The sequence below is a fragment of the Cebus imitator genome, unplaced genomic scaffold (assembly GCF_001604975.1).
Source record: "Cebus imitator isolate Cc_AM_T3 unplaced genomic scaffold, Cebus_imitator-1.0 Scaffold117, whole genome shotgun sequence".
In the NCBI taxonomy this organism is placed as follows: Eukaryota; Metazoa; Chordata; class Mammalia; order Primates; family Cebidae; genus Cebus; species Cebus imitator.
The window spans coordinates 4975334-4986848 of NW_016107432.1; the positions used below are offsets into that span (position 1 = coordinate 4975334).

Consider the following 11515-nt stretch of genomic DNA (forward strand, 5'->3'; position numbering starts at 1 on the left):
AGTAGAGACGGGGTTTCACCGTGTTGACCAGGATGGTCTCAATCTCTTGACCTCGTGATCCACCCGCCTCAGCCTCCCAAAGTGCTGGGATTACAGGCTTGAGCCACCGCGCCCGGCCCAACACAACACTTCTGACATTAGATGTGTGTAGGTTTCTCCCCACCAGCAAGCAGCTCTGCAGCTGAAAGCAGCTGGGTGTCCTCTGATTCAGCTCCATACCGACCCTGTTCACCTGGGGTGAGCCTCAGATCCCACAGTGAGGGCTCAGTCCCGCAAGACGGCCCCCCTTCCTTTGGATGCCAATGGCAAGTCCAGGTTGTGGCCTTGGTCTTAATCCTGAAGCTATCTAGGGTTCCTGTTGGAAATAGATGCTCGGTGCTGCAAAGAAAAATTAGCACTGAATCAAAGGATCTTCCAGCAATGCAATTTTTACTTCCTGGATTGCAGGAAGGGTACCCTCATTAGCCACCATGTCATGAGTGCAATGAACAAAGGAAAACACAAATTTGTCCCTTACACATTCGGGGTTGTCCTTGCTACTGTGTCTGATCTCTGTTGGCTGGAGCCAGACCTCACAATCTAAACTAAAACCCAAATGGCTAACAACTTAAAACTTTTCTTAACAGGTAAAAGCAGTGGAGAGCACGGACATGCCTGTGAGCACGTCCAGCACAGGTATCTTGGTTAACATACAAGGACATAGAATGTACTACATGCCTGTAAGCATGGCGTGTCTAACAGCTACGTAGGATAGGGCTTCACAAAGAGTTATTAGCGCACTTATGATTTATTCTTTAACAAGAAAGGAAACTTTGAAAAGGAGCTTTTCTACTTCCCACAGGTCCCCAGCCCCCAGCCATCTCAACGAGCATACAAAAGACTCTCACCACTGCAGAGGCAAGGGTTTCAGGAGTTGTGTGCTGGGAAGCAGGACAAGGCCAAATGTGTGTGTATCACAGGATCATAGTTACCTGAGGCCACCGTACCTTGTCTCTGTGGTTATAGGTTTGTACCTGGAGCAGACTTCTTGCGGGAGTTGCCTGGACTAGAATTCAGCGGCTGTTGGCGTTCTGATTTTGGGGCTGTAGAGCACAGTGCTTTAGACCCACGTATACTGTGCTGGAAACACTCCGCGGGACTGTGCTGCCCCGCTCGCCGCTAGAGCACCACAGCATGCCTGCTGTGGATTGGGCCAAGTGCTCAGGGCACCCTGAGTCCTCCCTCCCAGAGCCATGGCCTCTTGCCTGATGAGGGATGGAAGCAGTCGTCATGGTGTTATTCGGTCAGGATTGTGACTCGTGACCCAGACTTGAGCTGCTGGGTGGAGGGGCTGGCATCTTTTGCAGGTTTCTTTTCTTTTTTCTCTTGAGACAGTGTCTGAATCTTCACTGGGCCTTGCTGAAAGATTTTAGAAAAGGCAAGGCTGTTTACATAAAATGTTTATTTTAAAGTTCAGTTAGATGGCGCATTCACAGACATACGCAGAAGCTAGTTAGCAAGTCATGCACGTAGCTGAATTCCCAGCAGCACCACTTCCACGTCTCTCTAATGTAGGCTTTTCCACTTTGGCACCGTTGACAGTTTGGGCTGGGGCCTGTGTGCCCCAAGCTCAGCACTTCTGACCTTTGCCCACTCTGAGCCACAGCTCCCTGCAGTTTAGACAACCAGAATCTCTCCAGACACCACGATCTGTGTACCCTGGCCAGGAAGGGGCAGGTGGTACGTCCCATGGTTGGGAATCCCTGCTGTAATTGCTCAAGGATGAAGCTCCTCGTCCTTCCCTCAGGTTCCCACAGTGCGCAGCTGTCAGCTGGCTGGACCTTGTCCTGGGGAGTGGTGATTGACCAGAATAATCGTGGCCATTTCTCCCACTGCATCCATTTGCACAGCCATTTTGTCACGTTATTAAAATCTAGTGGGAAGTCCTATGTCTGAAACATGAATGTGGAATTCCCAGCGTCTTCCCGGCAGCACCAGCTCCCGTGCTAGCCTCTCACGACTGCCGCGGCAAAGCCCCACAGCGTAAATGTGGGGCACTCAAAACAGTGTAAATGTACTCCCCCGACTCTGGAGAATGGGGGTCTGAAATCAAGGCATCTTTAGGGTGGCATTCTCGAAAGGCTCCAGGGGGGATCCTTCCTGTCTCTTCCAGCTCCCTGTGGCCCCAGCGCCCCACTCTCTGCCTCCGCCTCCATGGGCTGCCTCTTTCCCATGCCCACTCCTCTTCTGTCTCTCACAGGACACCTGCTGTGGGGTTTAGGGCCCACCTGGGTGATGCAGGATGCCCTCATCTCGATGCTCTGAACTTCATTCTATCTGCAAGGGCCCTGTTTCCAAGTAAGCTCCCATTCCCAGGCCCTGGGCTTAGGACTTGTCTGTATCGTTTCTGGAGGCCAGTTTAACCCACAGCCGCCCAGCATGAGCCCACGGCCTGGCCTGTGGGTGTTTGAAGACATTTGTTGTGATTTTTGTGTGTGATTGTAACAGTTGCTGTTTGCTGCTTTCTGTGGCTTTGTACAGATCCGGGACCCGAAGACCCTTCTTCCCATGCCCGGAGTGATGGTTGGCGACATAGGGAAGAAACTGGGGCTGAACGGTCTGGATAACGGGTGAGCGATGGAGGCTGCTGAGCCCTGGGTTTCCTGCCGAGGCCCAGGCTGCGTTGCCACTCATGTCTGCGATCTCACCAGGCCCATGGATGCCGTCCGCTGCCCGGTGGGGACCCACGCCTAGCCCCTGTGCGTGCACTGCTTGAACTCCACTTTAGGAGGCCAACTGGATCAGAGACCTCAGTAAACCAGCTTCACCTTGGCAGGCGGCTCCCCACTCTTAGATCAGACCCAGGCCTTGAATGCAGCTGGTGGGTCTCCTGCCTGGGGGTGGCCTCCTCTGTGTGAGGTCCTGGTCAGCATCTTGAGTCTCCCCCGGCTCGGCCTTCGCATACATCCATGCTGATCTCCAGGGACCCATACCTGCATTCTGCTTCCGGAGTGGGCTTGCTCCTCTCCGGGCAATCTTACTGTTACAGTGCTTAGACAGGGAATTCCGCTGGTTTATTTGTTTAATCAGCCCACAGATATCTATTTAGCAGCACAGATGTGACACCGGGTTGGTATGGCCAAGCCCTGGCTGAAGGGTTGGATGGGGCGTGCAGACCCTGGCTGGGGGAGGGGCCTGGAAAGACTAATGAAGGCACGATGGCCACATGGAGGCCTGTGTGGCTGGGGTGAAGCGGCCAGTGATTTTGGAGTGTACAGCGAGCGTTTCAGGTGGAGGGAGCAGCGGGAGGTGTGAAGCTTGGCTTTGTGCTGGGATGGGCAGGGGGTGGGGAGGCCAGGCCACAAGGGCTTTGAGGGATTGGATTTTGGAGCCTTAGGTCATTAGCTGCAGGAGCTTTGGAATGAGACAGATGAGCAGCCATCCCTTCGCGTCACCCTGACCAGCTTGCTTGGCGTTTGCTCATCTGTAAAGTAGGTGACAATGGAGGTCCCTGTGCCAGGGCCCCACGAGGCCCCACCTGAGCATCCCGGGCTTGAACTTCCTGGCCGCTGGCCTGGGTGGTGCGTGCCTCACTGCGAATGCTGTACTCCACACGCCGTCTCCCTGAGAGCCTGACCCAGCAGGGCGTAGGCCCCTCTGAGCCCACAAGATGATTTATAACTGGGAGATAGCGGGGCGGACAAGGCGCGACCATGCCTGAGTCTGGTGGCCTGCAGGATGTCTCAGGAGTGTTTCTAGATGTGCAGCTTTGTAGCAAGGCTGCTGGAGCGGGAGGAGGCTGCCTCGTGGGAGTTGGAACTAACTATCGTGACGAGGTTGTTGGACGTGAAGGAGGCAGGTTGTCTCTAGAGGCAGAAGATGGGCCAGTGGGCGTCCCAGCGCCCAGCCACGGGGAAGCCTCCTGCCTGTCTCTTCTAAGGAGGCAGAGTGATGAGCAGGGAGTGCAGCGGTGCCATCTCGGCTCACTGCAGCCTCCACCTGTCGGGTTCAAGCCGTTCTGCCTTGGCTTCTCGAGTGACTGGGACTACAGTCATGCGCCACCACGCCTGGCAAATTTTTTGTAGTTTTAGTAGAGACAGGCTTTCACCATGCTGGCCGGGCTGGTCTCGAACTTCTGACCTCATGATCCACCCATCTCGGCCTCCCAAAGTGCTGGGATTACAGACGTGAGCCACCCTGCCTGGCCCAGGGAGTGTCTTAAATCTCTGCTTTGCCCTTTAAAAAAGGCAGGACCCCAGACTGTACTAAAGAGGAAAATCTTGATTTTTGTACAGTGTCAACTTGAGAAGAATGTAAAAGTACATTGTTAAAAAGCAAATTCTTACGATTTCAGGCAAAAATAAAAAAAAAAGCAAAACAAGACACATATGCACAGGTCCTCCTAACTCCACCTGTCCTGCAGAATTCTTGGTTCTCACTCGCGGGCTTATGCTAATGTTAATGCAAGGAACCTGCTAGTTGATGTGGCGCTGGCAGGGAGGAAGCATCACGCCTGACCTGTGGCTGTCAATTCTTTTCAATGACTGCTTTCTCAGGGTGCCTGGGAGGCCCTTGGCATGGATGGTGTCCGTGTGGCGGGTATGGAGGGCCGCTGTTCAGGCCCTGCGCACTCAGGGCAGCGGGAAGGCCCCAGCCATCTGGAGGCCATGATGCGGCTTGGTCTGTTTCAGAAGGATGGCTCTGGCCTCGGGGTGAGAAGCTCTCAAGCGCCGTGCAGGAAATAGGACATGGGAGGCGCTGTGGTGTTCTGGACTTGGAGAACCTGCATCCTTTCATTAGATCCGGCTGATCCCGCTCGGGGCTCTGCCGCCACGGGCACTGTTACTTATCCCATCTACCGAGGTGTCCTGTGTGTGCAGTAAGGCCCGGCAGGCGTCCCCTCCTGGGCATGTGGGGGTGGTGGTGAATTGTCACATCCAGTGGGTGGCCTCGGGTGTGAGCAAGGCTTCTCACTCATTCTGTTTCATGAATGAGAAGCTTTGATGTTATTTTGGGACATTGCAGAGAAACCCTGCACTTGGTTTCCCCCAAATAAACTTACATTTCTAGAGATTGAATCCACATCTCTTACTGGGATAATATTCAGAGGAGCATTAGATGAAACCATTCATGATTAATACATCACACTGATGCAGTAAAGGCTCTTCTAAGACTCAGAAATGCGGTCGCCTGTAGGATCGCCCTGGCACAGTGACGACAGCCCTTTGACGCTGCTTCAGAGCCTCTCTGTCAAGCCAGGTCCCCGTGCCCCCGGAGCCTTTCCCCCTCGTCTTTCTGCAGGGTGTTAGGATGCAGTGGGACGTCCCCTTCTTTGATCCCTGAGCCTTTGAAGGCCGAGGCCCAGCTGGGATGGGAGCCAGCAGGGGTGATGCTGGCGGCCTGCTCTCCTGCTCTCCGCCCCTTTCCAGAAATGCACATTCTCGTCCGGGGCTGGCAGATCTGGGTGGCGCGCCCAGCAGTGGGTACAGTGGTGCCATTGTCCTCTCTGGGTTTTCTCCCCTGGATTCTGCCTGGATGTCCATTTTTTCCAAGATCATCCTTATAATTTAGTGATTTTTGTTACCAGTGTTGTTTATCTTGAAAAAAGTGGTTACAATTTGTAGGTTAGATTCCCTTGCTTTACAAGAACTCCTGAGTGTATGGGATGACTGCCTACAAATCCGAGGCAAACATAAATTGTGTGGATTAATTTTAGCCAAGTAGCTCTGAAAGCAAAATCATAAAGATCTTTTCAAGAGATAGTTTCAGCCAGACTGTTAAGGTGGGCTGTACTTGAAGGGTCTTTCTCTGTGCATTTGATCTGAGCTGAGGCAGTGGCTGGGAGGAGGCCTGCTGATCTCAATGGCCTGCTTGGGCGGGCTGGGCTAGGGGGCCCTGTGAGGCCCCAAGGGAGTGGGTAAGCTGCTGGAATGTGGAGCAGGAGACCCAGGGTGCAGGGCACGTGCCAAGGTCTGGATGCTCCTGGGGGGATGGGAGGGTTCTGTGCCAAACTCAGGCCTCCCGTGCCACATGCATGTCCAGTGACACACACCTCCTGTGCTGTGCACACACATGCCTGTGACACACGAACATGTCGCCCGCTGGGGACACTAGATCTGACCTGTGTTTGAGTTGGCCACATCTGACCACCACTGGAATAGGTTTTGTGGAACAGAAGGGATCCCATGAAAATTCTTGGAAGTTTGCTTTCCTTTGAAACTCAGGGAATGCTTTTGCAGGTTTAGATATATTCCAGTGTGTCCCATATCCACATGGTAAGAACGGGCGAAGAATTTCCACTCCTTAAGAAGGGCTCTTGACAGTGACTGGATCATACTGAAAAAGCATTCCTTGGCTTTAAGGTAACACGCCGGAGCACGTTGGGGCCGCTGGCATGGAGGCAGTTTTCTTACGAGGTGGGGTGCTCTGAGGGTGCCTCTGTGGCGTGGGGGAAGCTGCCACCCGCCGGGCAACCGGGCCTAGGGCTTTGGAGCAGGTGGGCAGGGGCCTGGCAGAGTGGCTGAGAGCTCCTCCCTCGTCAGGTCACCCGGGCTTCCCTAAGGAGCTTGGGAGGGGCCCCCACCAGCCCCTTCCCCACCCAGCCCCAGGGCCTGGCTCCTCCCCGGAATGTGAAGAGTGTGGCTGTGTCTCTCCCTCAGGCTATCTCGGGAGTCGGGGTTGTGGCCTGTCTCCTGTGCCTCAGAGGATGTCGTCTGACCCCACTTGGCTTGTTCATACCACTCCACTTATGCACCGGCCCCTTAAGTCTAGCAGGCCCCATGCACAAAGGCCCCTCACATAAGACAGAGGCGGGTGAGCCCTGGGAGACTGCTCAGAGGCAGCTAGCTCTCCGAGGAGCTAGGAATGTGACAGTCGAGGGCCCTACCCTGGTGGCTGCCTCATACCCTTCCCAGCGTGGGGCTGAGAATTCCCAGGAGGGCGGAGGGCTGCCTGGTGTCAACAGTGAGTGCAGGGAGGGCACGAGGCCAGGAGTGACCCTGGCAGGCAGGGCGACACGGGCAGGTGGGACCACCTCATGGCAAGGGGGCGATGCTGTTAGGGGCAGGTGGAGGTGAGCTTGGGAGGGACTCTCAGCACTTTTTGGTCCCTTATTAATATGTTTTTCTTTTGAAAAGTTCTGATAGTTAACTTCAAAAACATGTGGAAGGCATCATGAACTTGCGTGCCACCCTCGCGCAGGGGCCGTGCTGGTCTCTGTTGCTCCAGGCGTGGTACACGTGCTGCTGAAGTGCACGCTCTCCATGTGTCTCTATTGGGCTGAGACTGTGGGCCGTAGGGATAGGACAGCCTCCCCGGGGCACCGCCATGCCCATCTGAAGGCCTTTGGGAAAGGGCCCTGCTCCCACAGGGAGGATGGGCTGAAAAGGTGGAGTTGGGAAAGAGTCAATCCGCTTGTTGCAGGAAGTCAGCCCAGGAGAGCTGAGTAGGGGTGGAGGTGCTGGGGCCTGGCTGGGGATGGAGGGGAGGAAGCGAAATCAGGCCATTGAGGCAGAGCTGGCAGCCCGGGACCAGGTGGCCAGGGAGTTGTGGGGGCCCCCAGAGCAGGACTTAAGGAAGAGCCCTTGCAGAGGGAACAGGTGCATCTGGTTCCCTTCCCGGCGTGTGCAATGCTTCTTTATAGATAGTGTTTTCTGTAGCTTAGTAAAAGACTGTTCTGTAAGGCAGAGCTGCCCAACCCCCTGGCACTGGTCTGTGGCCTGTTAGGAACTAGGCCCCCCAGCAAGAGTGAGCATGATCAGGTGAGCAGTGAGCTTCCTCTGCGTTTGCAGCGGCTCCCAGTATGTTACAGGACCGCCTGAGCTCCGCCTCCCATCAGTTCAACCTCGGCCTTAGGTTCTCTTAGGAGCGTGAACCCTGTTGTGAACAGCGCATGTGAGCACCCCTTGTGAGAATCTACCGCCGGGTGATCTGTCCCCGTCTCCCATCACCCCAGATGGGACCAGCTAGTTGGAGGAAAACAAGCTCAGGGCTCCCACTGACCCTGCATTGTGGTGAGTTGTAGAGTTATTTCAGTATATGTTACAACGTAATAATAATGGAAATGAAGTGCACGATAAATCTAATGTGCGTGAATCATCCTGAAAACACCCCCGCCTTCCTCCATTTGTGGAAAATTGTCTTCCATAAACCCCTCCCTGGTGCCAGAAAAGTTGGGGCCTCTGCTCGAAGGCATTGCAAGTGAGCCGAATCATCAGGTAGGTTGCTATAGGAACTATTGACATTTTGAAGTTTGTTTTGGGGATTTTTTGCACAGTTTATGTAATATCCATAGCGTAGCATAGCCTTATTCCCTAGACTGTTGTGAAATGGGTTTTCCTGACCAGAGGAACATAATAGATATCGTTGGCTATTAATACATCGTAATCTGTAACGACGTGTGTGTAACCCTGCGCTCACCTGTTCAAAAGGAGTGAATTTGCTTCTGTGGGAGCACCGATGCCATCACACCAGTGTTTTGTTTGACTTAAGAGTTTTAAACCTCATTTTGCGGATATTATCACATTGTGGGTTCTGGTTTGGGATTGAAGTATGAGAATCAGAGATTCCAATCTTTGGAAACACAATTCCCTCTTTTTCTGATAAATATCTGGAGTACAACCTGCCATACACACAACGCGTTTATTCTTTAGTCTACATTTTTTTTTAGAAACAGGGTCTCACTGTGTTGCCCAGGCTGAAATCGAACTCCTGGGCTCAAGCAATCCTCCTGCCTTGGTCTTCCAAAGAGTTGGGATTATGGGTGTGAGCCACAGTTCCTGACCTAGACTGCTTTTTTGAATAGAAATCCTGTTGAACGCCCCTGTCGACTAGCACGCCCTCTGCCGGGATGGCATCGCCCTTTAGGCAGGACGCCCGTTTAACCGAAGCCCTACTGCTTCCCACACAGATTCGCTGTGTTCCACAAGGTCAGAGTTCCTCGCCAGAGCCTCCTGAACCGGATGGGAGACGTCACCCCCGAGGGCACCTACGTCAGCCCCTTTAAGGTATAGGCGTGAGGGGGCATTTGTGTGCAGCATTTCCCAAGCGCCTTCCCCTGCACGGCCTGGCTCTGTGGCCCTCCCTGTGCCTAAGGCAGCGACACCTCTGCATGGCCGGGCATCGCCGGGACACACTTTTTCTGGTTCTGGTGCTCCCGCTAGAAGGGGACTCTTGGGGCAACCGCAGCACCAGTGCTGGTGTCCAGGGGTGAGTCCGGGCCTGACGCCTGATACTGGCTGCCAGGGGTGCCCACCCCCCCTTGGGGGCTGCAGTTAGGGGACCGCCTACTTCCAGTGCTGCTTCCCTGAGGACTCGCAGGAGATGAGTGAACTGTCCACAAAGGGGGGCAACAAACAGTTCCCTGGTGTCCAGAACCCAGGCCTGGCTTAAGTTCGTGGAGAGCGGAAGAGAGACCATGGTCCCAGGCAGCGATGGTCCAGGGCGTAGCTGATGGCCCTCAGGAATTGTGAGCTCACAGCAGGCGGGCCGCACCCGGGCACGTACCCTCGGAAGAACAGTCCCCAGCAGCACGCACCCTCTGACGTGCAAGGAGCACAGCTGGAAAAGGAGCGAGGCGGGGACTCCCGGAGACACACAGAGTGCGCAGAGTGGGAACAGCAACAGGAGACCAGGAGCCGCTTACAGACGGAGACGTGAATCCCACATCAATGAAAATAAAGTGGCTGGAAGAAAGAGCACAGTGGATGGGATGACCGTCGCAGGAGGATGAATTAGAGATGGGAAGCTTGTCCTCTAAAAGGCCGAAGGAGAGAATTAAAGAAAGTGAAGGCTGGGCACGGTGGCTCACACCTGCAGTCCCAGCACTTTGGGAGGCCAAGGTGGGCAGATTGCTTGAGCCCAGGAAGTCAGGCCACAGTGAGCTATGATTGCGCCACTGCACTCCAGCCTGGGCAACAGAGCGAGACTCTATCTCAAAAAAAAAAAAAAAATAGAAGTTTGGAGAAATAAAGGAAAGAAACGTCTCTAAATGAAAGGGGAAGAAGGCCTTTGGTTGAAGGGACTCATGGAGGACCAAGATAAGTAAGGAAATGCCTATGCACGTACCCAGGCCCACAGTAGGGAAATTGAGGCATTTCTAAGAGAAAATTCTAGAATCTTCCAAATCTGATTCCAGTGGCATAAAAAGCACTTGAACTTCAGATTTCTCACGCATGGCAGTGAATGCAAGAAGACAGTGAAATCATATATTATACTCTTAAAGGAAAATCACTGTGTGTCTGTGTGTGTGTGTGTGTGTGTGTGTGTGTGTATATATATATATGTATTTTTTTTTTTTTATGCAACCTCCACCTCCCGGGTTCAAGTGATTCTTCTGCCTCAGTCTCCCGAGTAGCTAGGATTACAGGCACCCACCCCCATACCTGGCTAATGGGATTTCACCATGTTGGCCAGGCTGGTCTCATGATCCACCCACCTCAGCCTCCCAAAGTGCTGGGATTACAGGTATGAGCCACCGTGCCCAGCTTAAACAGGGTTTTAACACAACGAGACTGTGATTCCTATGTGAGAGTGTGATTGATAGGCTCAGACACACAATTACCATGCTGCCTTGGAAGAAGGAGCCAGATGGTCCGATGAGCAGGCCCCGGTAGGGGCAGCAAGGGGCGAGGCAGGGCAGGAAGGACAGTCAGATCACATGGCAAGGGCTGTAGATTTGACGCTTTCACAGCAGCCTGGCAGGCCTTAGCAACAGCCTCTGGTGACACCGGTGTGCCTGCAAGGAGATGGTGGACAGAAGATTCCAGCTGGACGCATGTAAAGGAACTGCCCATTCATAGGCACACAAGGAACAAGAAGTGTCCGTGAAACCCCGGAGAATAATTGCCTTTGATGGACTCCACACCTGTCCTCTGGCAGTCCAGGCCACATCTGATTCTTGCCAAGATTAAAGGGGGGCCTTGGGATCTCCAGGCAGAGGGTTTGCAGGTCCCCAGAGAGGGGGCACCCTTACACAGCACTGTCATACCGTCCCCTCTGCTGGGATTGTCCCTTTTCCAGGCAGCTGGGTGTCCCCTCCCCGGTGCCCCCACCTGTCCACGATTTGCAAGCTCGCACTCCTCATCCGCACTCCTTCCGCAGGACGCCAGGCAGCGCTTAGGAGCATCCCTGGGGAGCTTGTCCTGGGGCCGGGTCGCCATCATGGGCATGGCAGTCGCTAACTTGAAGCTGGCCGTGTCCATCGCAGTTCGCTTCTCAGCCACTCGGCGTCAGTTTGGACCAACAGAGGACGAGGAAATCCCAGTGCTTGAGTACCAGACACAGGTGCGAGCTTTCAAGTATCCGTGCGTTGTCTCTCTATCTTATATGCAAATATGCTTCTTTTACAGAGTTGCAGTTTGGTTACTGGGAGTTGATCAAAGCTCTTAAGGCAATTAACAGGATGAATAGTTAGCGGGAGTGCGGTATCTCAGGCAGCAAGGCTTCCAGTAAATGGTTTTTAATTTAAAAATAGTATGTATAAAGTAGCCAAAATAAGGAAGATGGAAGAAGCAAATCTTTTTTTTTTTTTTTTTTT

General features: G+C 53.7%; 1 protein-coding gene across 3 annotated transcripts in view; it reads left to right on the forward strand.

Moving 5' to 3' along the window:
• The window catches only part of ACOX3 (acyl-CoA oxidase 3, pristanoyl), a 56270-nt gene that overhangs the window by 15165 nt on the left and 29590 nt on the right, over positions 1 to 11515 (forward strand). For all 3 annotated transcript variants that reach the window (XM_037742183.1, XM_037742184.1, XM_017539034.2), the window contains exons 7-9: positions 2521 to 2609; positions 8888 to 8984; positions 11080 to 11262. In XM_037742183.1, the coding sequence (XP_037598111.1) occupies positions 2521 to 2609; positions 8888 to 8984; positions 11080 to 11262 (369 nt within the window). The remainder of the gene's footprint in view (positions 1 to 2520; positions 2610 to 8887; positions 8985 to 11079; positions 11263 to 11515) is intronic.